This window comes from Camellia sinensis, chromosome 3, assembly GCF_055761805.1.
Source record: "Camellia sinensis isolate YWXY chromosome 3, ASM5576180v1, whole genome shotgun sequence".
Taxonomy (NCBI): Eukaryota; Viridiplantae; Streptophyta; class Magnoliopsida; order Ericales; family Theaceae; genus Camellia; species Camellia sinensis.
The window spans coordinates 182,846,297-182,870,591 of record NC_138963.1 but is presented as its reverse complement, the minus strand read 5'-3'; the positions used below and the strand labels follow the sequence as shown (position 1 = coordinate 182,870,591).

Sequence of the window (24,295 nt, the reverse complement as noted above, 5' to 3'; positions counted from 1 at the left end):
TTTCCATACAGGAGCTGTTGCAGTAGCACGGTTTTCCTACTGCTGGGGGCTCTTCACACACTCTGACTGGGATTAGGCTTCCATTCCATTCAACCTGTATCACCGTGTTGATGACCTCCATTGTGGAAGTAATTACTCGTACCTTCCCCCATTGAAATGAATTTGGATTGGTGATATCATCATCAAATTGGACAGCTTCACCCCACAATTTTCCAATGTCTCTGAATGTAGTAACACTCCACAAATTAAATGGGACACCCACACATATGAGCCACACACACCTTTCCTGTTCAACATGCTTGCCGTTTTCCCAATCTGTAATAGAGTCACACCATTCTAGCATCCACTCTTCTAGCTTGGGCCTGGCCTCCCTTTTGTGTTGCTGGGATTTGAAAGTTAGCACTGCTAACCTTCCTCCTCCTTCTCTAACTCTTATTTCCTCCGGACCTCTTTTACCAACCTCCTTCTTAAACTCTTCAAAGGCAAGAAATGATTTCAACTTTACAATGACACTGTCATAGAGCCACCCATTTCCGGCTTCAGAAGCCTTTACAACCATCCTCATCTTCTCAATAATGCCACCACTCTGGACTACTTCTGCAAAAGATCTTCGACCTATGCCATCCGTCCTTCTATGTCCGAAACTCCACTGTGGACGCTGCATCATCGGGGCATCTCCTCTGTTTGTCATTACATGTTGCTTAACCTCTCCTTTTTTGAACTCAGCTTTCTTTACTTTCAGGGCCTTGTTATCGCACCATAATCCATTAGCCTTCTGCACCGCCATTTCAGCAGCCACCTTACAATCATATCGCAAAAACCCAAACCTCGACCCTGTCGCTTTTCGTCTTTTGGATGGGATGAAGGCATCCTTCACTACACCAAACTTATTGAACAGAGCAAACAAACACTTTGGAGTCATAGAGTTTGGGATCTCATCCACGAAGATAGTAACCACACCATTATCCACTGCTCCTCCGTTTTGATTTGCAACTCGTCTTCTTCTTAGCACCGGATTCCAGCCTCCAACCTCCATCAAACACTTATCTCGGAGTGGTGCAATAAGATGCTACAATTATTAACATATGAAATGCAGGTGTATGACAATGGGTTGAAGATACTACATTCAAGTGTAGAAGAAGAGAAAGAGGAAAGCAAAAAGGGATCCAAAAGCATCGGTTTATTAAATATATATATATATATATAAAAACGAAAAGTTGAGATGGATTGTGCACTAAATCCTGCTAGGTAATTGATTTCCAAAAGAATTGAATATTAATAGGCTGACATTAAAGAGAAATGTTAGAGATCATGAAAAAAATTTCATGAAAATGATCATGAAAGATTTATGACCCTTAGATTACCTTAATTAGTGTGTGGTGCTTTATTCTGAGTGTAATCTAAAGGTCACAAATCTTTCATGATCATTTTCATGAAAGATTTTTCATGATACCTAGCATTACTGGACATTAAATAGCATATGAATAATGCTATATAGTCCCAAAGAAGCAAACTGTTATTCTTTTTACTGACATTAATAACATAGTCCCAAACTCTCAACAAACCATTAACCGATCTAAGAGGAAGACTTCATTGGTAAGCCAATAAAGAAAAATATGACACGGATGGTCTATTTTTAAAATTTTTATTCCTTGCTCAAAAACAACAAATAAATAAATAAATAAAATAGGGTGGAGTGCAATGAAATAAAAGAAATAGAAATTTTAGAGACAGCTGGATCTCTAACTGAGAGCTAGCAATCAAACCTCTGTTTTAAACCCAGTTCAAAAAAAAAAAAAAACCTCTGTTTTAAACTGAGATTTTCATTTTCATTTTCATTCATTAATTAATAGGATCAAAATCTTCTTTCATTTTGGCAAACAAATTTAAGATATCCATGCCAATAGCTAATAGTATTCAATTGTTGTGGCTGTTTGGGAATTAGTCACATTTTTTTCAATTTCTTTTTATTTTTAATTTTTAATTTTTTTTTTTTTTTTTTGATGTTGTTTAATTTTAGATCCTTCTAGATTAGAATGTCTTGAAAATATAAAAAAAAAAAAAAAAAAAAAAAAAAAAAAAAAAAAAACCAAATTTTGATAAAGTTCACTAAAGATAACAATCAAAAAATAAAGAAAATTAACCTCTAATGTGCTTTGTAATTTCATTTTTATTATAACCATCTTGTATGTAATGTCACAGTATTCTCGAATTAGCTAAGTTGTACCTTCGAGGCCTAAAATGCCACAATGTTGTGCATATACTGCACTCCAATCCATAAAATTTCCGAATGCTCATTGCACAAAATGCTGTCTTCAATGAACACACAAACCATACTAACAAGGTTCATCAAAGTGGAATCATAATCACAGTTTCAGTTTACACATCTTAAACAAAGAAAGAATGCATATCATCATCACCACGTATCTCATACCCATCAGAAGGATTAGGAAAAGAGCCATGACCAGTGCCAAATGACCTAATATGATCTTTCAGAGACCTCTTGTGCTTGAAATCGGAGCCACACACGCAGAGCCAGCGCTTGCCACAGTTCTTCTCGTGGGTTCGCCAGTCGCCTTTCACCGCCAAGCACTTGCCGCACTTCCTGCAGGCGAACCGCTTCATGCCATGCTTCCTCTTGTAGTGTGTTTGGAGGGTTCGGAAGTCCTTGAGTGGCTTTGCTCTCGGGTGGTTTATGTTGCTCTTGCATTCTTCTTCGCAGCAGTAGCATGGTATGCCTAGCATGGCTCGTGGCTGTGAACCCTTTAGAGATTCTGGTCCCTTGCGGTACTGTGATCCGTGTCCCCACATATGCATCTATATACACCATGGTTTCATGTGAGTCTAACACTCATGTCAGATATTTGATAAAAATTTTATTAAAATTCCTAAGATCTCTAAAGTTACTTTCTAACATACTCTTAAACAATAGTTACATACACATGAAAAAGTTTTTAACATTACACTGATTTGTTATTTCTTTTTTTTTTCTTTTTCTTTTTCATATGATATATGATTTATTAAATATGTGGATGTCTTAATGTTATGATCAATTTTTATAAGATTTTTGCTCAATGTAAACAAAAGTTGACTCCATTTCTCGTTGCCATCTTAACTATTTTATGGAATTTCTAAAAGGCAACATTAAAAAGAAAAATTAGAGGAATTACTAATTTAGCTTCAAATTTTAAAATAATGTCAACTTGTTGCAGTATGAACATGCAAAAGAACAAATTCTATTATGAACTAATAGATAAGATTTTTCAAAATTTGTTGGTAGGATCCATGTATAAAAAACCTTATCCATCAATAAACATTTTGTATTTGATTCAATGTTTCTAAAAAAAAAAAATTAGGAGTTCCGGTTAAAACCAACAGTCCCTTCTTCAAATTTTCATACGGCAATAAATTAAATAATGGCTTCATATTCAAAATATCAATCATTATAATCACAACGTATTAAACACTAAAATTCAAATGCACTAAACTCTCCCCTTATCTGAGAGACATGTAGTTCTAATATCAAACAACCATTAATTCGAGGTAAAAGCATACTATAAAAAAGACATCCAAAATATTCAATATTGAAGTAGAAATTCATTGGATCATATAAAAGTCTTGATTAACACAATGTATCACGTAGCTAGTTCTAAATTTTATTAAAGGCAAAAACGTTGATAAATTTTGAACTATGATTGAAAGTAATATTTTTGAAAATTTCAGTGAAAGTAATTTTGAAAAGAAATTCCAAAACCAAGGATAAAATATGAAAGAAAAAACTAAGAACAAAAAAATGGATAATAAACTCAAACTTAAATTTTTGTACAAATAGAAGAATTGAATGGAAAATCGACCCCAGTGATTGCAAAACATGGCATACACATAATATGTGAAACAGTAATTGCACCTGAAGATTATTATATCGATTGAAGGTTTTGTCGCAGACATGGCACGAAAAGTGTGTGAAGCCAACGAGTATCTGTGCCGGAGTTGGTATCCAATACTGGGTTTCCGCCACGTGTACATCCTCCTTCTTCTCACTTGAATTCACGAACCCATCAATGGTGCAATTGGGAAGGCCAATGTGTAAGGCCACAGTGATGCCCTCATCGTCTTCATGGCAAGGTTTGTTTTCATCGGACTTAGTTTCAGGGGAACAAAGCAAGCAGCTCAGCAATGGCAGTGGCTCGAGAGAGCTTTGGGTCCTGTTTGGGAAGAAATGGAAGGTCTCGGTATTGTCAGTGTGAATGCTAGAAGAAGAGGCTACTGGGTCAGAGAAGCTAAGTGAGATATCTGAGGGCTCCATGTGATGTATGATTGCAATAACTCGAATTTCAAATCATTCACTTGATAGCTATAGTATGAAAATCAAGACTGTTGTTTCTTGGATTCAACACATGTTCCTACACCTACATATATATACATTGTATATAGAGAGAGAGAGGTTATATTCATGGTTGAAAGGTATGAATGGGAGACTAACAACGCTGTTTTTGATCGGAGGATTTAGACAGTGATTTAGAAAAGAAATGGAAAAGGTAAATAAAATATTTATAAAATATACTTACATTTCACCTAATTTTACATATTTTTTTTCTTTCCTTTTCAAAATTTTTTCTCAAATTTCTCAACCAAATACAGCGTAAGGGGTAAGTCTGATTAATGAGGTGTTCTTTTATTAGGCATAATGTCTCATTTTGGCTTTGTGATTTTTTTTTTTTAATTCCAAAACATCCATCATAGTGACTTATAATTGTTAAAATGTTACCGTCACACTATTGTGAATGAGTTTTATGTACAAAATTTGTGTGCGCAAATTATTGTTTCAAAAAAAAAAAAAAGAAAGAAAAAAACTAATAATGTTATGTAGCCATTAAATTTGACAAATTTTTATTATCATTATGATTAGTCACATTTTAAATTCCAAATATCATTATTGCATGTCAGGTCAATAAGTAAGAAAAAACATAAAAAATATTCTTTCGTATAGCATTTCCACTTGAAAATTATGCAAAAATGAAATCTATTGGACCAAACTTTTTTTAAATCTGGCCCATTAAATTTACACCATTTTTTTTTTTAAGATAATGTGAAAAAAAAACTTTTTCAGGTACATAACTTTTACGTTCGAGTTATGGTAGGAGATATAAAAACTTTTAAAAAAAAAATTAAAAAATATTAAGAAAGGGAGAGAATGAGATTAGAGTGAGGGTGGTGTGGCTGGAGAGAATGTGTTGGTTGAGTGAAAACAACCTTCGTCCTATGTTAAGGGAGGGCTAATTAATCTCTCTTTCTGTTTCTTCAATTTATCTGCTTTTGGTATGGAAAGCAAATGCCTTTATTACTGTGGCCCATTCCTTCCAAATTTTGCATAAATTCTACCACAGTGCGTTTTCAAATCTGTGGCAATGTATTATATGCTGTGTGGTTCATCTCCAAACCACCTTCGATGTATTAAATCATTGGCAATGTGAACTTTAGACTTGTTTGATACCATTCTTTAAAAAAAATAATAAAAAAATATGGCAAATTACTCTGATCGTCTTTATATTTTGTCATTTAAGTTATTTTGGTCTCTACATTTTCAATTGATTTAATTTTAACTTTTAATTATAGATTTTGGGGTGAATTACACTAATGGTCCTATAGTTTGGGACTCGTATCACTTTGGTCCCTAACTTTTTAATTGTAACACATTTGACCATGAATTTTAAATCTTGTTCTAAATAAGGACAATTGAAGATACAGTTACTCAATTTCAAGGGCAAATTCGTCAATGTGATAAAATATAAACTAATTTAACAAAAATAAATGTCAAAAAAATATTTTTAAATTTTAAAAATTATTTCTACCCACCAAAGATAAAATTATGTAAAATTGATAAATTTTTTACATTTTTATTTTTTATTTTCTTTACCAAATTAATTTTTAGTATATGTTTGGATGATAATCATGTAATGGGTGATTGTTTTTATTTCATTAAATTAGTTTCAATTTTTTCAAAAGCCAAATATGGCGACAATTTTAATATCATTACTAAACCAATCCAATAAATCAAAAAATTCAAAATTAAAAATATTTTCAATATTAAATATGTCGATTACACATTAAAAACCTAATAACCATCAATTATATGATAATCATCCAAAAAATATCTGTTAACAACAAATACAACCATCTATTACATGACAACCATCGAAAAGCATCAACAAAAACAACCACCCATTACATGATCATCATCCAAATATATAATAAAAATTAATTTGATAAATATATATATATATATATATATATATATGTATATGTGTGTGTGTGTGTGTGCGTGTGTGTGTGTGTAAAAAATTTATCAATTTTCCATAATTTTGCCTTTGGCGGGTAAAAACCATTTTTAAAAATATTTTTTTGACATTTATTTTTGTCAATTAAGTTTATATTTTATCAAATTGACGATTTTGCCTTTAAAATTGAGCAATGATATCTTTAATTGTCCTTACACTACAAGAAAATACAGTTTTGGCTACTAAAATATTAGTCGCCGAAAGCTCATTTTTGGTCGCCGAAAGTCAACGGTGACTAAAAATTTTAGTCGCTCAGTTAGTTGGGTATACTTTGTCAGCGATAGAATTGGCGACTAAAATATTTTTGGTCACTAACTACTTTTGGCTACTAAAAATTTATTAGTCGCCAAAGGTAAACTTCTACATAAAAATGAATTCAACAATTGGCGACAAAACATTTTAGTCGCCGAAGGATGTCATGTTCTTTTGTGACTAAAATATTTAGTCGGCAATAGTTTCTTCCCTCAATCTGATATGTTTTGGCTACTAACTATTTAGTCACCAAAAGTCTTTTTTCTTTTTTACTACTAAATATTTAGTCACTAAAAACCTTTACTTGAGTTTTTGGCTACCAAAATATTTAGTAGCCAAAAACTTTATAATTTTTTTAAAAAAAATTAATTTTTTTACCACCTGTATTTATTCCATTATTAGTGCAACTTGTACCCTGTATACAAACAAAATAATCCTTGAATAATGATTATATTAACCACCATTCCACATCGTCCATACATTTCACTTTCAGCCATCCAAAAAATTCATATTTAATATCAAATTCTAAATGTAATAGAAACTCCATACAAATCAAGTACAATCCAACATCAAAAATATAATTCCATATATAACAGAGGATTAACCAAATTTAATTTCCAAAAGGTAATCTGTATCGCACCAAAAACTAATTGTACAACGTCAAAAGGTAATCTGTATCATAGCAAAACTTAGATATGTACCACGCCAAAAAAGTAATTTGTATGAACAATTCTAATCCGTAGACTAAAAACAATGTCTTCCGTACATGTCAAAAAAAGTCGTATCCACAATTTCACGCCAAAAACCATCTGTAAAAATAAAATTAATCATTAGTATTGACTAAATATTGACATATTTAAAATTATAAAAAAACATATAAAACTCAAACTAATTTATCTTTTCAAATTAATCATTAATTTTGCATACTCGAATATATATAAAAGAGCTCAAGACACTTTCAAAACCTAGATCACCAATTTTGAATTGTTAGAAGAACCATTCTCATTACCCATGTTTAAAGACATGTACCTCGGCTTTTCGCGCTCCCTTTCGGAAGAATGAATAGCCCTTACAGTTCGGACTCCACTTGTGTTGGTTCTGATTCTGATTTCACAAGTGCAATGTGAAACAATGGAAACACAAAAAGAGTCCAAATCCAGCAATTTCTTTTGGAAAATCGATGTTTGAATCAAATGCCAAAAACGGACTGCTTTGCCAGATTTCAGAGTTGCCACCTAAATATTTATTTTGGGAAAATTTAGGCAACCCATGACTCGTGCCAAAGGCCATTAGTCCATCGTTACCAAAGTGTTTTGGTTCGGGAACTTAGGTATGAGAAGGGAAGGTCAATAATTGAACACCCCACTCACCCGATCAAAGATCAACCTCTACTAATCATGATATGATTTTTATGTACAGTATATGCTCTTATTCTCTATGCAACATACAAGTATAGACTAATTTCACGAAAAGTTGGAACGTTTGATTTCATATTTGTTTTTGAAAAAAATGTTTTGAATATGTATCACTGAAAATGGTGATCTCATATATACATGAATCAAAGTATCTCTATTCAAGTGATTAGCCTTCATCCACAGGTATTCAAACAGGTATATGAAATAAGTAGTTAGCCTCATGGTAGTATGTTTTGATATGACAGCATTCACACTTATGCAATATGCTAAAGCAAAAATACTTACCTTAATGTCCGAAGGCGAGTCCAAAAAGAAAGCAAATAGTTAGAAAAAAAAATGCTTGATCCTAATTTAACGACTAATGTAACACATGCAACGTGTAATTAAGGTTCGGCTACTAGTATGGCATGTGAGTCAATTTAAGGCATGTGATAGCGCATGTATGCAAGTAAGTTGTTTGAATTTGACATTTGAATAATATGATGAGTCGAACTTTTATGCATGTAAACGAATGGATGCAAATCATGAAAAATGCTAATTAAACATGATGTCCCTAACCGAACCATCATAAACAGTGAAATAAAAGGGAGAAAGAATGGGGGTTGGAAGACATACAACTTATTACATATTTGTCCTCGCAAAGGAGGGTCTGAATGTCCAAATGTCCGAATAAATAATTATTACAAAGCCGAATGACTAATAAATAGAAAAGGGCTGTCTAATTTATTACAATAATAATATGCAATGATTGCTCGATGCTCCTCAGGAATTATTCTGTCTGCCTTGCTGGCGAGAACTTTGGTTTACAGTTGTATATAAGCTTTTGATTGGCTAACCATGACTTGAATGATCCTGTTGTGTAAAGCTATGTGTTAACTTTCTTTGGTGTGGGTTATTAATGAATATATGTGAAATGTTATGATATGCCATGTAAGCACAGCTCTATGGACAGAATTTTTAAGTTTGCTTCCGTTTTGGCCCCTTAACTCTGTTGATATATGTTTGATTTGGTCTGAGGCCATAGGTAATCTCTTAGTTACTGGCCGGTTATGTCCTTAACTCATAGGGGCGGGTTCGGGTCATGATACTAACACTACCAGAATCCACTTCTTTCGGCTCTCTAGAGTTACATACAAGGGCCGGTTGTGGTTGGCACCCTCAGGTGGCAGCTCTTTATCCATGAAAGATATTACAGGCGTAACATCGTCAAATGTGACTAACAACACCAGTTGATCAGCAGTAGTGTCAATAGGCAATTTGGTGCGATTCATTGCCTCTAGTAATGCTTGTCTATGCTCCTAAGAAGCCATTATCAATCCCCAGATTGAGATATCTACTTGAATCTTCTTGAGCTGTTTCAAAACCAGGTTGTCTTCACAGTCCTTCTCTCTGGTGTTATCAACCACTTTGTTAGAGGATTCTGGTTTATCTACAGCCGTAGGTTTGAAGTACCAACCACTTCGGGTCATGTGATTGATTTCGTCCGTATACCACGTATCGTCGAGGGTATTGGATTTCCACCCTTCGTCCGTGTATGCATCACTCAGATCATTATCTTCCCACCACTCTCCGGCAGTCATGGCTAAGCTTTTATCAAACTCCACTTGGAGCATGTTCATATCATGCCCCTCAGCGACATACCTTTCCTTTCCAACTATGGTTTTGGTTTCTGGCAAGGCCATCTTCCTTTGAATTTCTTTCATTCTCTTCTGCTGGAATTGTTCCAGCACTTGTTCTGTACTAGACGTGGTCTCGTCTTTTTCCTCCCTAACCTCTTTTGTCTGTTCCACATCATCTAGCTCTTCGTCACCAAACCAACCATTGTTTGTTTCCTGCTGACTTGAATCCAACCAGCCTATCTGGACACTGCTTGTTTTCTCTTCTTCAAAGAAGTAGAGGTTGGCTAGGTCTTCTTCTATCTGAACTAGATCCTCTTCCAGTTCGGCCAAGTCATTTAGGCTTTGTTCAGGCTAATTGTTCTGATGTTGCCCTAACTGGCCTTCCCCGATAGCATTGACACTGAGAACATCCGGCAATTGGACCACTGGTTTTGGTTGATCAATGGCACAATGTATAAACTGGGGCCATACTCCTCTGCAAGTGAAGCCCCCTTTTCTATGACACAGGTATCAAATAACCTTGTCTTTAATGCACTCTCCTTTTTCTCTGTTCCTACCACAACCTTTTTGGATTGGATTTCTAGGGTTAGATCCAACATGCACATATACGTGCCTTTTAGAATAACCACCTCCGATTTCGGTAGGTGGGATGAGGTAATATATATGTTTGGGCTGAAGGTAAGTGGTAGTGTTTGGATGTGGGTAATATTTCTGGGGAGAGGAACTTGGTTATGTGTAGGAAGTGGGTTGGTTGTCACATTTAGTTTAGGAGGGGCAATGACTTTGTTGTCAATGAGATTCTGAATCTCATGATGTAGACGATAGCATGAATCTGTATGATGGCCATGTTGTTGGTGAAAAGTACAATATTGGGTTGGGTTGTGTCTAGCTAGCAATGGGTGTAGGAGAGGGCGAGGAGCAAGAGGCTTGAGATGCCCCTTGTCCATCAACACCTTGAGGGCACGGGTTGGACTCATATGCGAGGGGGAAAAAAGTTCTTCGGTTCCAAGGTTGACTATTTTGTGCGGTTTGTGAGTTTGTGGCAGCAGCAAAGGGATCGACCATCTTGGCCGATGATGTAGTAATGGTACTAACATCTGTAGGCCGCAGAATAGTGCTAGTACTAGCATTGGTACTTCGAGTGAATGGCTTTTTTGCAGGTTCACTTGTTCTGTTGATGATGCCCTTTTTGAAGGCGCTCTCAATTTGAACCCCTAACTCATGTATGGAAGCAAATGTGGACAACGGTGACACTATCATTCTCTGCAACATCTCTGGCTCGAGGTTTTGGACCGCTAACCTGACTTGTTCTCTTTTAGAAGGTCTGCTCGTCATTCTGGCTGCCTTTGCCCTCCATTTTGCCACAAAGTCAATGAAGGGTTCTTTAGGGTTCTGACTGGTTGCTTCCAGCTCACTAATTGTTACTTCTATCTGAGTATTGTATGAGTATTGGTTAACAAACCCCTCAGACAGTTCTTTCCGATTCCGCTTTCGCTTTGTTGAGTCCTCCAGTTTGGCGTACCAGATGGCTGCTACATCTGACAGGGTCCCCCAAATAATGAGAGTTTTTGTGCCCTAGATAAACCCATGGGCCTTAACACATCTAAAAATGGGCGGACATGCACAATCAGATCCTCGCTCCCATCAAATCTATCGATGTGAGGCATTTTGAATTTTTATGGCAACCTGATTGAAGCCTCAGTGTACCTGTCCTCAATGTCGAAAATTGAATTGAAACCCTGGGATTTCTTCAAAGCTTTCTCAAGCCTAGCAATTTTGATCATGGCTGGATTAACTTCATTTATATCAAAGGGAATGGTTCCCGTAGGAGGTTGTACCGGAGGTCTGTAAGCTGAAGCTGTTGGAAAAATCTCTTGAGGATCTGGGACCTGAGGAGTTTCCAGTGGTGGAGGGAGATCAGGATTTCATTGGGCAGCTGGGACCGGATGTACAGTAGATACAGATGCCCCAGATGGGCATCGCAGATTAGCGATGACTTCATCCTGTGCGGCCATCCGTTGGTTGACCGTATCCATGGTCCTTTGGACTGCTGCCATTATGGAAGCAACTTCATCTGTGTTTTGTTCTGGGTTTTGTGCCATTGTTGGACTGAATAAATTAGATGCTGGTGAGTGAACATGAGTTTTCTGAGTGCTTGGTACTGATGTTGACTGTCTATTCCTTCTTCGTCGAGTAACCGGCGGGAGAGAAACTAACACTGGCTGATCGTCAACAAGATCTTGCATTTTACAAAGCCTATGAGAACGAGTCCAAACTACTCAGGGGATATCGAGTCTTTCTAAAGCTATGATGAAAAACTAAATAGAAAAAAGAAAGAAAGAAAACTTATTTTAAAAAAAAAGGACAGCACTTCGGCCCCAATTCTCAATTAATCACAACACGCAACTAAACTATGATCCCCACTGAACTTTGTTCTCAGACTGATTGCTCATTTGTACCACTGCTATGAACCACTCTGTATATTTCACTGTAAAAGCACATACCACATAAAAAGAACCAAAACACCCCTATGAGGAGGTAGGGTTACCCTGTCCTAGATTTTGACATGATCTAGGTTGCACTATTTCAAGCAAGTGGTTTCATAACATCCTGTACGGGTAGCATCTTGTCCCAATTTGAATAGTAACTAGAGCATACTATATGCATTAGGTCAAATAGTTACAAAGGGTACCTCAGCAAGACTACCTAATATACCTCTCACACTTAACACCGAGAAGTGAAATGAGGATCAAGCAGTACAGCAGTAATCCAGATCCAAGGGTTGTGTTCCCAACTTGACAGAGCCCATGACCGATCAGCCTTTTGGCAAGCTTTGTAGGCAAGCCTCCAGCAAACCGTCCAAGAATAACAGATGGAAAACACAGGGACTTAGGCGCACCAATGCAAATGCAATGCAAAGAACATATTTATGTGGATAAAATTTCACATCATGACGTTTGAGTCAAGTTCTCTAAGTCCCCAGCAGAGTTGCCAGAAATTGTAGCTCGGCTTTTTGCGCTCCCTTTCGGAAGAATGAATAGCCCTTACAGTTCGGACTCCACTTGTGTTGGTTCTGATTCTAATTTCACAAGTGCAATGTGAAACAATGGAAACACAAAAAGAGTCCAAATCTGGCAATTTCTTTTGAAAAATCGATGTTTGAATCAAATGCCAAAAATGGACTGCTTTGCCAGATTTCAGAGTCGCCACCTAAATATTTATTTTTGAAAAATTTAGGAAACCCATGACTTGTGCCAAAAGCCATTAGTCCGTCGTTACCAAAGTGTCTTGATTTGGGAACTTAGGTATGAGAGGGGAAGGTCAATAATTGAACATCCCACTCATCCGATCAAAGATCGGCCTCTACTAATCATAATGTGATTTTTATGTACATTATATGCTCTTGTTCTATATGTAACATACAAGTATAAACTAATTTCACGAAAAGTTGGAACGTTTGATTTCATGTTTGTTTTGAAAAAAATGTTTTGAATATGTATCACTGAAAATGGTGATCTCATATATACATGAATCAAAGTATCCCAATTCAAGTGATTAGCCTTCATCCACAGGCATTCAAATAGGCATATCAAATAAGCAGTTAGCCTCATGGTAGTATGTTTTGATATGGCAGCATTCACACTTATGCAATATGCTAAAGCAAAAATACTTACCTTAATGTCCGAAGGCGAGTCCAAAAAGAAAGCAAATAGTTAGAAAAAAATGATCCTAATTTAACGACTAATGCAACACATGCAACGTGCAATTAAGGTTTGGCTACTAGTATGGCATGTGAGTTAATTCAAGGCATGTGATAGCTCATGCATGCAAGTAAGGAGTTTGAATTTGACATTTGAATAATATGATGAGCCGAACTTTTATGCATGTAAACGAATGGATGCAAATCATGGAAAATGCTAATTAAACATGATGTCCCTAACCTAACCATCATAAGCAGTGAAATAAAAGGAAGAAAGAATGGGGGTTGGAAAACATACAACTTATTACATATTTGTCCTCGTAAAGGAGGGTCTGAATGTCCAAATGTCCGAATAAATAATTATTACAAAACCGAATGACTAATAAATAAAAAGGGGCTATCTAATTTATTACAATAATAATATGTAATGATTGTTCGATGCTCCTCAGGAATTATTCTGTCTGCCTTACTGGGATTTGTTCTATTTCACCCCTAGTTGTTGCTTTCGAAAAGTGTATTGTTTTGCAATTTATTGGAGCCTTGCCGACCCCAAAACGCGACTCAGTCAAGCCCCAAATAAATCCAACACTTTGTTTTCTTGTGGAAATCTATTTTTTGTATCTGGGGTGAAACGGTGCAGACAGCGTATTCCTAGCCATGTTTGTCTTTATTTTTACCCTTCTTTATCATAAAAATACTCAAGAGAATATTGGAATCATCTCCAAAACCATCAATTAGCAAGTTGACTGCTTGATGATCTCAGATACAACTTGGACAATGATCAATAAATGCAATGAATAAATAACCACCCCTCCATCCTATCATGAAGTGAATTCAAGAAGGGAAGTAAAGACACTTCAAAATTCATCAAATTATCATGAATTGATGTAAGACAAGCCTTGACACAATAAACTCGGTATAACGTCCGACTGAATTCAATTAATCATATTGGTTTGTTATGTCGGTTGTAATCCAATTTTAACCAATTTTATTAGCCTTTTTTATTACCTTTCTATTTCTTTATCTTTTCTCCTGTTTGTGCAAAAGTGATATTTACGTCCACTAAGTCCAAAACGCAATAAAGGGAAACAAGTATCAACTTAACCTGAGAAACAAATCCTATTATCTTCGGGGGAAATTACAAAGGAAGAGTCAAACTTATTTACAAGCAATAAGGGATTCCAGGTCAAACTCAAGATGTGCAACAAGGACTAGTCAAACTCAAAAGAGTGACAATGACTTAGAAAAATCCAAACTTGAGTGATAATGACTTGCTAATAAATGATAATGATACTTTCCTTGGTGATTTCCAAGGGTCAATTAGTCCCTTAAAAGTAAACACACTGATGAATAAAGAGAAATGAAAAATAAAAGATTGTGCTTTAGTATAAGAACATGTATACATTTGGGGTAGTGAACCTCCAAAGAATTTAAACCGTTAAGTATAGAACGTTTTATGCCTTTGGTAGTGAATCTCCAACGAGATTAAACTATTAAGTATAGAACGTTTTATACCTTTGGTAATGAACCTCCTAAGCATAAAACGTTTTATGCCTTTGATTGTGAATCTCCAAAGAGATTAAACCATTAAGCATAAAGCGTTTTATACCTTTGGTAATGAACCTCCGAAGAGATTAAACCATTAAGCATGAAAGAGTTCCTTTCTTATACTTGAATCACAATCTTAATTTTTCACAACTTTTTAATTGAAATAAGCAAAGAATAGAGGGAGGTTGCAGAGATGATTATGCGAAGTTGATTAATTAGTTAGTACAAAAAAACTTGATATTTAAAACATAAATCATTGAAATAAATTAAATAGCCCCTAATAGCATACGATAGTGCTGAAATTAAGCTATAGAAAGCGAGCAAAATTAAATAGGATCAAGTTAATAAACAAGTAAAAGGAAGGGTGGCTAACCCTTCCACTTTTACAACTTTAAATCACATAGTTTAGGTGTTGAAAAACAGCCCTAAAAGAATTTGAGAGAAACCTACCACTTTTACTATTCACCGCCGGAGGTACTATTCATCGTCGGGGTTACTATTCACCGCCGGAGGTACTATTCACGCCAGAGGTTACTATTCATCCGGTAGGGTAAATTATTTAAAGTAATAAATTACAATAGTTTATACACCATATTTAAATTACAACAGATATGTAGGAGGTGCAACCTTCCCGTTGAAACAGTATAATAATAATAATAATAATAAATTACAACAGATATGTGCCTTTGTATTAAAGCAATAAAAAAAACAGTTATGAAAAGAAGTAAATGAAGCATTTAAACAAATTACATCACATTTTTAAATTAAATGAAAATTTGCGAAAATTCACCTTTTGGAAAAAAGATGAATTTTCTGAGTCACAAACTTTCTTTTGATTACTCTCAAGTGTAAAAAGTGTGTTCTCAAATCCTCAGTAGCTATGGAAGTTTGGAAGTATTTTGGCTCAATATTGAAATATTTTCTCTCTTTTCTCTCTAACTCAAATTTTTTTGCCTCTTGAATCAATTTTTTTTCCTCATCCTGAGTCTCTCCCTCTTCGTCCTTATATAGGCAAAATATAATATAATAATATAAACATAATAATAATAATAATATAAATATATATACATATTGTCTGATGTTTGATGTCAGTAGACCGACATCAAACGAGTTGTTATTATTATTTTATAATATATAATATAATATATATAATATATAATTTATACCAAAATACTAAACATATAATATAATACTATAACTATACATAACATACTAAACATATAATATAATAATATAATTTTTTTTATTATTTTATTTTATACATATAAAATATATAATTTATACCAATTTATATACAAACACCAAAAATATGAACAAACACATTAAATTATGCAAAATTACAAAATACTAATTAAATAATTAGTAGTTTAAAACAATTAGGCCATAATGGTGAAGGTTGAGATTAAAGTTCAAATTACATCTCTCTTATTGAGGATTCTATAAGAAACACATTCTAATTGTCATCATCGGGTAATTAAAAGAAAGCGCCCAAGTCTTAGGACCGGTCAAAATGGGATGTCTACACACAGCAAAGTTCAAAATCTAGTATAAAAAAAAAAAAGCTTCAGCATCAAGTTTGCAGTTAAGCAAGTTAGATCATTAAAAAGATAATCCGTCACATAGCAAAAAAAAACATGTAATATAACAATGACTCATTCAGATACTCAACATACACAATTGTTCAACCAAAATAATTTTATTTCAATCAATTTAAACCAAAAATTTTAACAGTTTGTTAATGTTTGTATTATACTCCCCAATTGCCTGGGTCTCAGATCCCTATCTGCTGCAAATTGAACCTACAATCACCAGACAATTACGTAAAGAACTAATGGCAAATGATAAAAGGCATGCCAAAATATTAAATAACTAAATATACAACTCAAAATGGACATGGTGAATTCAAACCTCGAAGCATCTTCGCAACTGATCTAACTTCCCTCTAACTATGCCCTATAAAGGACCCAAAGCAAACATCAACACAAATTTTTTTCAAATTATATTTTTGCTTTCCTTTTTTTATGTAGGAAAGCAATACCTAGATATGAAAAAAATATAACCTTACAACACAAACACCAAAAGTAACTGATTTCAAGTGTCACTAAAAACAAAAACAAAAACAAAAAATGGCACGAATCGAAGTGTTATTAAACTAATAAACAGTTTCTGTCCAAGTCACAAGTGAACACCCCCAAAAACATAGATTTAAAGAAGAGAGACAAATAGAGAGAGGTAAACCACCACTTCTTCCCTGCCCTGTTGGCAACTAAGCAGATTTTTGTTGGGTGGTAGTATATCTCAAACTAGTATGTTGTCAGATGAGGAAGCAAAGATGGAATACCTACCACATACATGCACTTGTTCATAAGAAAATCTTCAAGTTCGCATACGTTTGTCACATCCAACTCCGGCATCAGTATATCATAGGGAAAAACCTAGGAAAGGACAAAAAATTAGAGCCTGAGAATTTCAATTCTATAAATAATGTTGCCAATTTCGTGTTTTTTGTCTACAAAAAATAAGAAATATGTTTTTTTTAATACATGTTTTGAAAACATGTGTACCAAACATGGTTTTTGTTTTTTGTTTTTTAGTAAATAAAATAAAATAAAAACAAAAAATTAGAACCTGATAGATTCCAAAAATGGATATGTAGTATAAGAAAAACCTATGGATTGTCTGCCACCATATTACAAAATAGTTTGATAACCATAAAATGAACAACATAAAAAAATAAAAAAACAAAAACAAAAAACAAATGCTTTACAAACTATAAAGCAACAGAGTTGTTAGAGGAAATATGACCACACAGCAAGAAAATCAAAACAAAATGATCACGTATATTTGTAGTTTGTATTGGTAGGGCAGTATATACTACATTCTAATAATATACATTGTATGGAACTCATCGAAAGAAATCCTGAAATACTAATCTTTTACTTTGTATATGCCATATACAAACTTGACCAATAAATTCTATCAGTCAGTTAATGAATTTCACATTTCATTCAACTCCAAAGAGGACCAACAATTTAACATCTCTAAAAAGTCCAACACAGATAAAAGTTCATTATTTAACTCTCAGACATTATATCATGCATCATTGTGATAAAAGTTCATCATTACAAATAGGAACATAGATATGATATGAGTAATTTGTGAGAAGCTAACTCATGAGATTTCTATGATGCATGAATTTTTATTTTATTTTTAAAATGTAATAACTTAATTACTTTTCTAGTCCTTTCTTAGCAAATCCTCTCCTCTCTATGCAATCAAAAACAAAATAAATAAATAAATAAAGGGAAGATAATTAAAGAAAACATACACCTTTCTTGTATATTTTCTCATTGTATGTATGAGAACCATATTCAAGCACATACTACACGATAATTACATATTAGTAGATATGAATACGGTGAAGACCATATTTCTATCTTTGATGCCACTTCCTGCCATCCTATTAGGAGTTTGGCAAGATTATTCTTTTTTTTTTTTTTCCTTTCTTCTTTGCATATGCTTGTGTACACTAACAAAAAAAGAAAAAGAAATGTTAGATAGGGTAAACAGGGGTAATGTAGGGCAATAATGCTGATCCTTGATTTTTTTTTTTCTCTCGTGTCAGAAGAGGGTAACGTTTTAAGTTTGAAAAATGTTTTGGAATCTGGTGTTTCTTTTTGGCCATATTAGGTGCTTCTTTGAAAGCATATAATAATAATAATAATAATAATAATAATAATAATAATAATAATAATAATAATAATAACAATAATAACAAACCCATGCACAAACCCATTTCAGAACTCTAGTTTAGGTCCTAAGTTAATTCTTCTGCAATGAAAAAATCACTGCTGAGATTACATTCTTAACTTTGGTTCGCGGGACAGTCATCATATGGACAAACCCATTTCAGAAATGAGCAGTAAATGCACCTGAATCAAGCATATAAACCAAGACAATGATGTATTGAAATGGGTTTGGCTAAGAGCGAGATTGAGAGAATAAATCAACTGAATCAAGCATATAAACCAACTAAATCAAGTATAAATCAAGCATATAAAACCCTAAAACCACAATCAGAAAAGAGGGAAACAGATGAAGAGAGAGAGTGAGAGACAGAGAGACTGTGAGCGAGAGAGAGATAGACAGACAGACACACCAACAACGAGAGAGTGAGCGAGGGAAAGAGAGAGGGAGAGAGAAGAAACCTGTGATCTACGGTTGTACCGGTGTGTAGACACCCCATTTTTTACCGTCCCCAAGACTTGGACATCATCGTTTGAACACTCGATGATCATCCATGTTCGTGTTCGTTTTGAGTTCTCGGAGGTCTCGACAGCGCGCCTTGCCTCAAGATCTCTCAACTTGACTGTTTTGTGCATGGTTGTGGACCAAGCACTTGTGTTTTTGTTTCTTAGGGAAGAGGTGGCTGGTTGGCCATCCCCTCAACCCATCGGCCAAGGAATGAAGCCATCGGCCTTGTTTTCTTGCCATCAGCCAAAAGTGTTGGCCGATCGGCACTCTTTTTGGTCGGTCGGCCTTTATGTTGGTCGATCGGCCATGTTTTCTGGCCATACCCTGTTCATCTACTTTATGCAGATATTTTATGCCAGCTGTCATAGCTGGCATGTCCAATTTACCCCCTTCATATACGTGTGTAGAGGGATTTGCCCCTTTGATTAACTTCCTCAAGAAGCTTTGCTTTGGTTCTCTATAAGAGAGAACCATCTTCTCCTTCCTCAGAGGTTCTGAAAAATAGGGTTAGAGAAGTTGTATCTATCTATCTCTATATTTCCCTCTCTTTATATCTTTGTGTGTGTTTTTGTGCTCTAAAGGGTGTTTTGTTCTTACTATTACACACAAACACCTAGCAATACACCATCCTTGGTTGCTGAGGTGCTAGGGAGTTGGTGTTAGGGTTCTTGAGGTGATTTTGATGAGAGAAATTTGCTGGAGTGGTGTTCTTGAAGAGGTTCTTCATGGGTGAGCAAACTTGCTTTTAATACCCTATTCTTGCTTAAGCTTTTAGACCTTCTTGCTTATTGTTTTAAGCTTAGCTTTTAACTGATAAAAGTTCTATTTTTACTTTCTTCAGACCTTTGTTTAAAGTCACTTTTTGGTTTGGGGTTGTTTCCCCCCTCTTAGGCCTTGTTTGGCCTTGTTTAGAGCCATCTCTTTTGGCCTTTGTTCTTGCTTTGCATGACCTTTCTACCATTGAAATCTAGAGGATTTTCAATGGTGGGAAAGTGGTTTTGGAGTCCTAAATACGAGAGGGTTATCCCCTCTCCTTGTTGTCTTGTATGCTTGCATAAATGGCTTATGTTGGTAGCATGTTTGTTAAGCTTGTCTTAACTTCATTTCAGCAAGTATTTAGTGTTACTTTGCCATGCTTTACCTTTGTCTAAGGTTAGTTTAGTGGCATTTTGCATGTACCATACACTTATACTGTAAATCACACACACTAGCTTTATATGCTTCATGTTTGAGCATGTCTTTCTAACCTATGTTGTGTCCATTTCAGCATGTTCTTGGGCTTGTTTTACCATGTCATACCTCTGTTAGGGTTTGGTTTAATAGCTCCTTGCATGCTCCATGCACTTGTAGTGCATTTCCATGAAATTGCCTTAACATGCTTCATGCTTTAAGCCATGTTTCTAGCATGATTTTGGCACGACTCCATGAAGCTTTTAGCCTTGTTGTGACATGCTTAAGCTCTGATTTGAGTTGTTTTGGTCATATATGCCATGCTTTGTATAGCCATAAGGCATTCTAGCTTGTCAGTCTTAAGTGTCCAAGTCACTAGCATACTTTACTTGGGCCATTTCAGTGATTTGGCATCACTTGTTATGTTATTTTAGTCCATATGGTACGCTCATATACTTGCACTTATCACTCCTTTAATACTTTAAAGAGTTAAAGTTTTATACCTCACAAATGGGTCATTGTGTGTGCCATCATGTTTAGGTCTTTAGGATGCCATCTAAGTGGGTTTTTGGCCTTTTTTTTACCATGTCATAACTTTGTTTTTCATTGCTTAAGTCATGCCATGTTTAGTTTTGATAGGTGTAGTGTAACACCTCTTTTGTAGCCTTGCATGCCTCATGCTTTTGGCCCTTTGTTCTAGCATGTTTTGGCCTCATTCCTTGCATGTTTTAGGCTTACTTCACCATCCTTTAGGACTGTTTTGGTTCACTTTGGCCATTTGCATCATGTTCACATAGCCTTGGTTTGAACCCCTTGGCTAGCCTTAAGCCTTGAGCCTTCTTGCATGATTTGCTTGTTTTGTTTGGTTGGTTTGGCACCTTTTCATGCATGATTTCAGAGCTTACAATATATGTTACATGTCCATATTTGTCCACTTTTAAGTGCTCTTGAAAGTTTCCCTCCTATGCCTAGGTGTTGGACCATTTACATGTGCATATTTACTTTGCATTTTCATGCTTCCAATTCATGACTTTGGCCACTGATTTGGGCATGTTTGAGAGTAGCCCATTTTGGTTTAAGTCCATCTTACCATGTTGTTGCATGCTTGTTTCATTTTGCATGTTGTTGCATGCTATGCATGTTTGCATATTTAGGTTGTATGCCTATTGCATATTGTATGCTTGCATGCTCATGTTACATTAGATTTGTATCATGCTTGAGTGGCTTGCATCATGCTTGCATGTTTGCATTACATTGTGTATGCATCCCTTGCCTCTTGATCAAGCATGATAAAGGTTGGGTCCCCTTATGTGTTTTGTGCATTTCATTTGATATTGAATTGCACACTTGGCTCCTTTGGCCATCATGCATTGAAATGCATGATTGGTGGTCCGAGGGTCGAAAACTACACACCTTTGAGTCTTAAACATGATAAGGGGTGTAGTTGTGCAAACATTGTCTTGTAAATGTATTGCCATGCTCTGTTTGTCCTCTGCTGCAGCAATAAGAGCTTTTCACAGGAAGAGATGGTCGATCGACCACATTCAGTGCCGATCAACAACAAACATTTGGCCGATAGCTTTAGTTTTGGTCGATGACCAGTTTCCCTTGGCCGATGGCCTCCCAGAATGTCCACAAGGTGGTTCAGAAGTGTCACAGAAGTTGGCACAATTTTCAGAGGAACAGAGCAATGCAAACAGAGGCAACATGAAGCATAGCAACGGATTTCCGAGCGAAGCCGACCGAGCATGCATTCGTCCCTCTTCCCGAGGCTGTTTTACTAGTTTTCGTAGCTTAATTAATTTGTTTAATTAGTTAAGGGTGGTGTAATAATTAATTAGCTTAGTAGTTAATTAATTAGATGATTTGTATTATTCTTTTGGTCCCTCCGTCGAGAGGGCGCAATTATGTAATAAGCGTGCGTGTGTGTGATACATGTCTTCTAACCCCCACTTCTTTTTCCCTTTTACTTACCTGCTTTCAGTGGTTAGTTCTAGGGCATATTTCAATTAGCATCCTTATGCTATGCATGTTTGCATCATTCATCCGTATTGCATGCACCGGGCTCGGCGCATCATACTAACTGCATTGTATTTCAATTCCAAGTTGAAGACATGTATCGAATTGTCGCATCTCATATGCCATTTTAGATTAGCCGAGCCTATTCTAGTTACATTTTGCATGTGTTGCATTAGCCATCTTAACATGAACTAGGATCATGCATTGATTACTAACTAGTTCTTTGTTTTGGCTAGGAGTACACTGTGAGTGTTTATGCTTTAGCATCTTGCATGTATGTGAGTGTTAACATAACATCATGCTTGCCATGAGGCTAATTGCTTATGTGATATAACTGCCTGAGCGTCTGTGGATGGAGGTTGGATTTCTTGAATTGGAATAATTCATTGAAATTCGTGTTTTAGCCTACTTGCGAGTAGCAAACTTCAAATCATTTTTCAAACAAATGGGTATGCGATGCTTTGTTCCAAATTAGGCGATCTAGTCTATACTTGTGTGTTGTGCGCATCACATAGTAAATTCTAGCTAATAATCAGAATAAGAACGCATGTGTTTTTAAAAACAAGATATCATGCTTAGTACAGGCCGATCTTTGATCGGGCGAGCGAGGGTGCTCATAGATGACCTTACCCAATCATACCCAAGTTCCCGAGCCGAGGCAACTTTGGTGATGACGGACACGTGGCCTTAGGCACGAGTCAGGGTTTCCTAAATTTCCCTAAAATAAAATATTTAGGTGGCGACTCTATATCTAGCAAAGCAGTCCATGTTTGGCACTTCTTTACAAAAATCAGTTTTCCAAAACGATTTGCCGGATTTGGATTTTTTGGTGATTTATCAATCTCACATCGCACATTGTGAGATTAGATTAAGAACCGTGACATTTGAGTCCGAACTGTAGCATGAAGCCCAAGGGCGCGTCTATAGTTTCTGGTGACTCTGCTGGGGAGTTAGAGGACTTGACTCGAACTCATGATATCTTGTTTTTATTACACTTATGTGTTTCTTTGCATTGCATGTGCATTGGTGCGCCTAAGACACCGTGTTTGCTGTATGCTATTCCTGAACAGTTTACCGAGGCATGGTTTGAGAAGCGTGCCATAAGGCTGACCGGTTATGGGCTCTGCCATGACGGGAACGCAAATCTCAGTTTTCACCGAGGCACTCTTTTTTTTTTTGACCATTCGACCTAGTGCATATTCAGAATCCATAGTGACTATTGCAAACTAGGACAGGTTGCTTACTTGATTGTAGGTTGTTTGAAACCGCTGCGTGCGTAGTGAAACCCTAGCTCCTGACAAAATAGGACAGGGAAACCCTTTCCCAACATAGGGGTGTTTTGGCTCTCATTTGCTTGCTATGTGCTTTTAGAGTGTGCCTCTACAGGGGAATGCACGTATCAGTTTGTAAGTCTAAGTATCAGGCTTGCGGGCATCAGTATTTTGAGAATCAGTTATATCTGCTGGTATCTGATTCAGTTTCGGGGCAGTAATTTGGGAAACAATGATCAGTGGTCGAATACAGTTATTCAGCTATGCTTATGTCTGTTCTGGTGAAATTGGGCTGAGATGCTGCCTATTTTCTCTTTTAGGGTTCAGAGATTCGGTTCAAAGCAACCAGTGTTCTCCTTCACTGAGGCAAGGCAAAATGGGGCCAATCAAGGCTCAGTGGTTCATCAGATCCGTCAGCCACCAGTCTTATCACCTCTGTTCAGTTCAGCAGATTCATGATGACACAGAATTCAAAAGAAATTGTGGTCATGGCAGCGGCACTAAACCAAGGAATCACCATACAAGGTGAGACCGATGTTGAGATGCAACGTCCGCCCAGGTCACCTGACGCACATCCAATCTGGGAACCCCATTATTTCAAACCTGTGAGCCCACCACTTTTGAGCTGATGGGAATGATCGGCGATCTTCAGAGGTCTATGGCTGATCTAGCCTACGGAATATCGGCTCCACCGTCGACCATGTCACAT

At 35.9% G+C, this 24,295-nt stretch overlaps 1 protein-coding gene across 1 annotated transcript; it reads right to left on the bottom strand.

Moving 5' to 3' along the window:
- Window positions 1-2,388: 2,388 nt before the first annotated feature.
- Window positions 2,389-4,306, bottom strand: LOC114317915 (protein TRANSPARENT TESTA 1-like). Its single transcript, XM_028264722.2, has 2 exons — window positions 3,908-4,306; window positions 2,389-2,817 (listed from the first exon to the last, which is right to left on the bottom strand). The coding sequence occupies exons 1-2, from the start codon at window positions 4,304-4,306 to the stop codon at window positions 2,389-2,391; spliced, it is 828 nt and encodes a 275-aa protein (XP_028120523.2).
- Between the last annotated feature and the right edge of the window lie 19,989 nt (window positions 4,307-24,295).

Excerpts from the sequence above, each read along its gene's own strand:
- LOC114317915 (XM_028264722.2), bottom strand. The coding sequence starts at position 4,306 with ATGGAGCCCTCAGATATCTCACTTAGCTTCTCTGACCCAGTAGCCTCT. Across the intron at positions 2,818-3,907 it reads ATCGATATAATAATCTTCAG|ATGCATATGTGGGGACACGG; the intron begins GTGCAATTACTG and ends TGGTGTATATAG.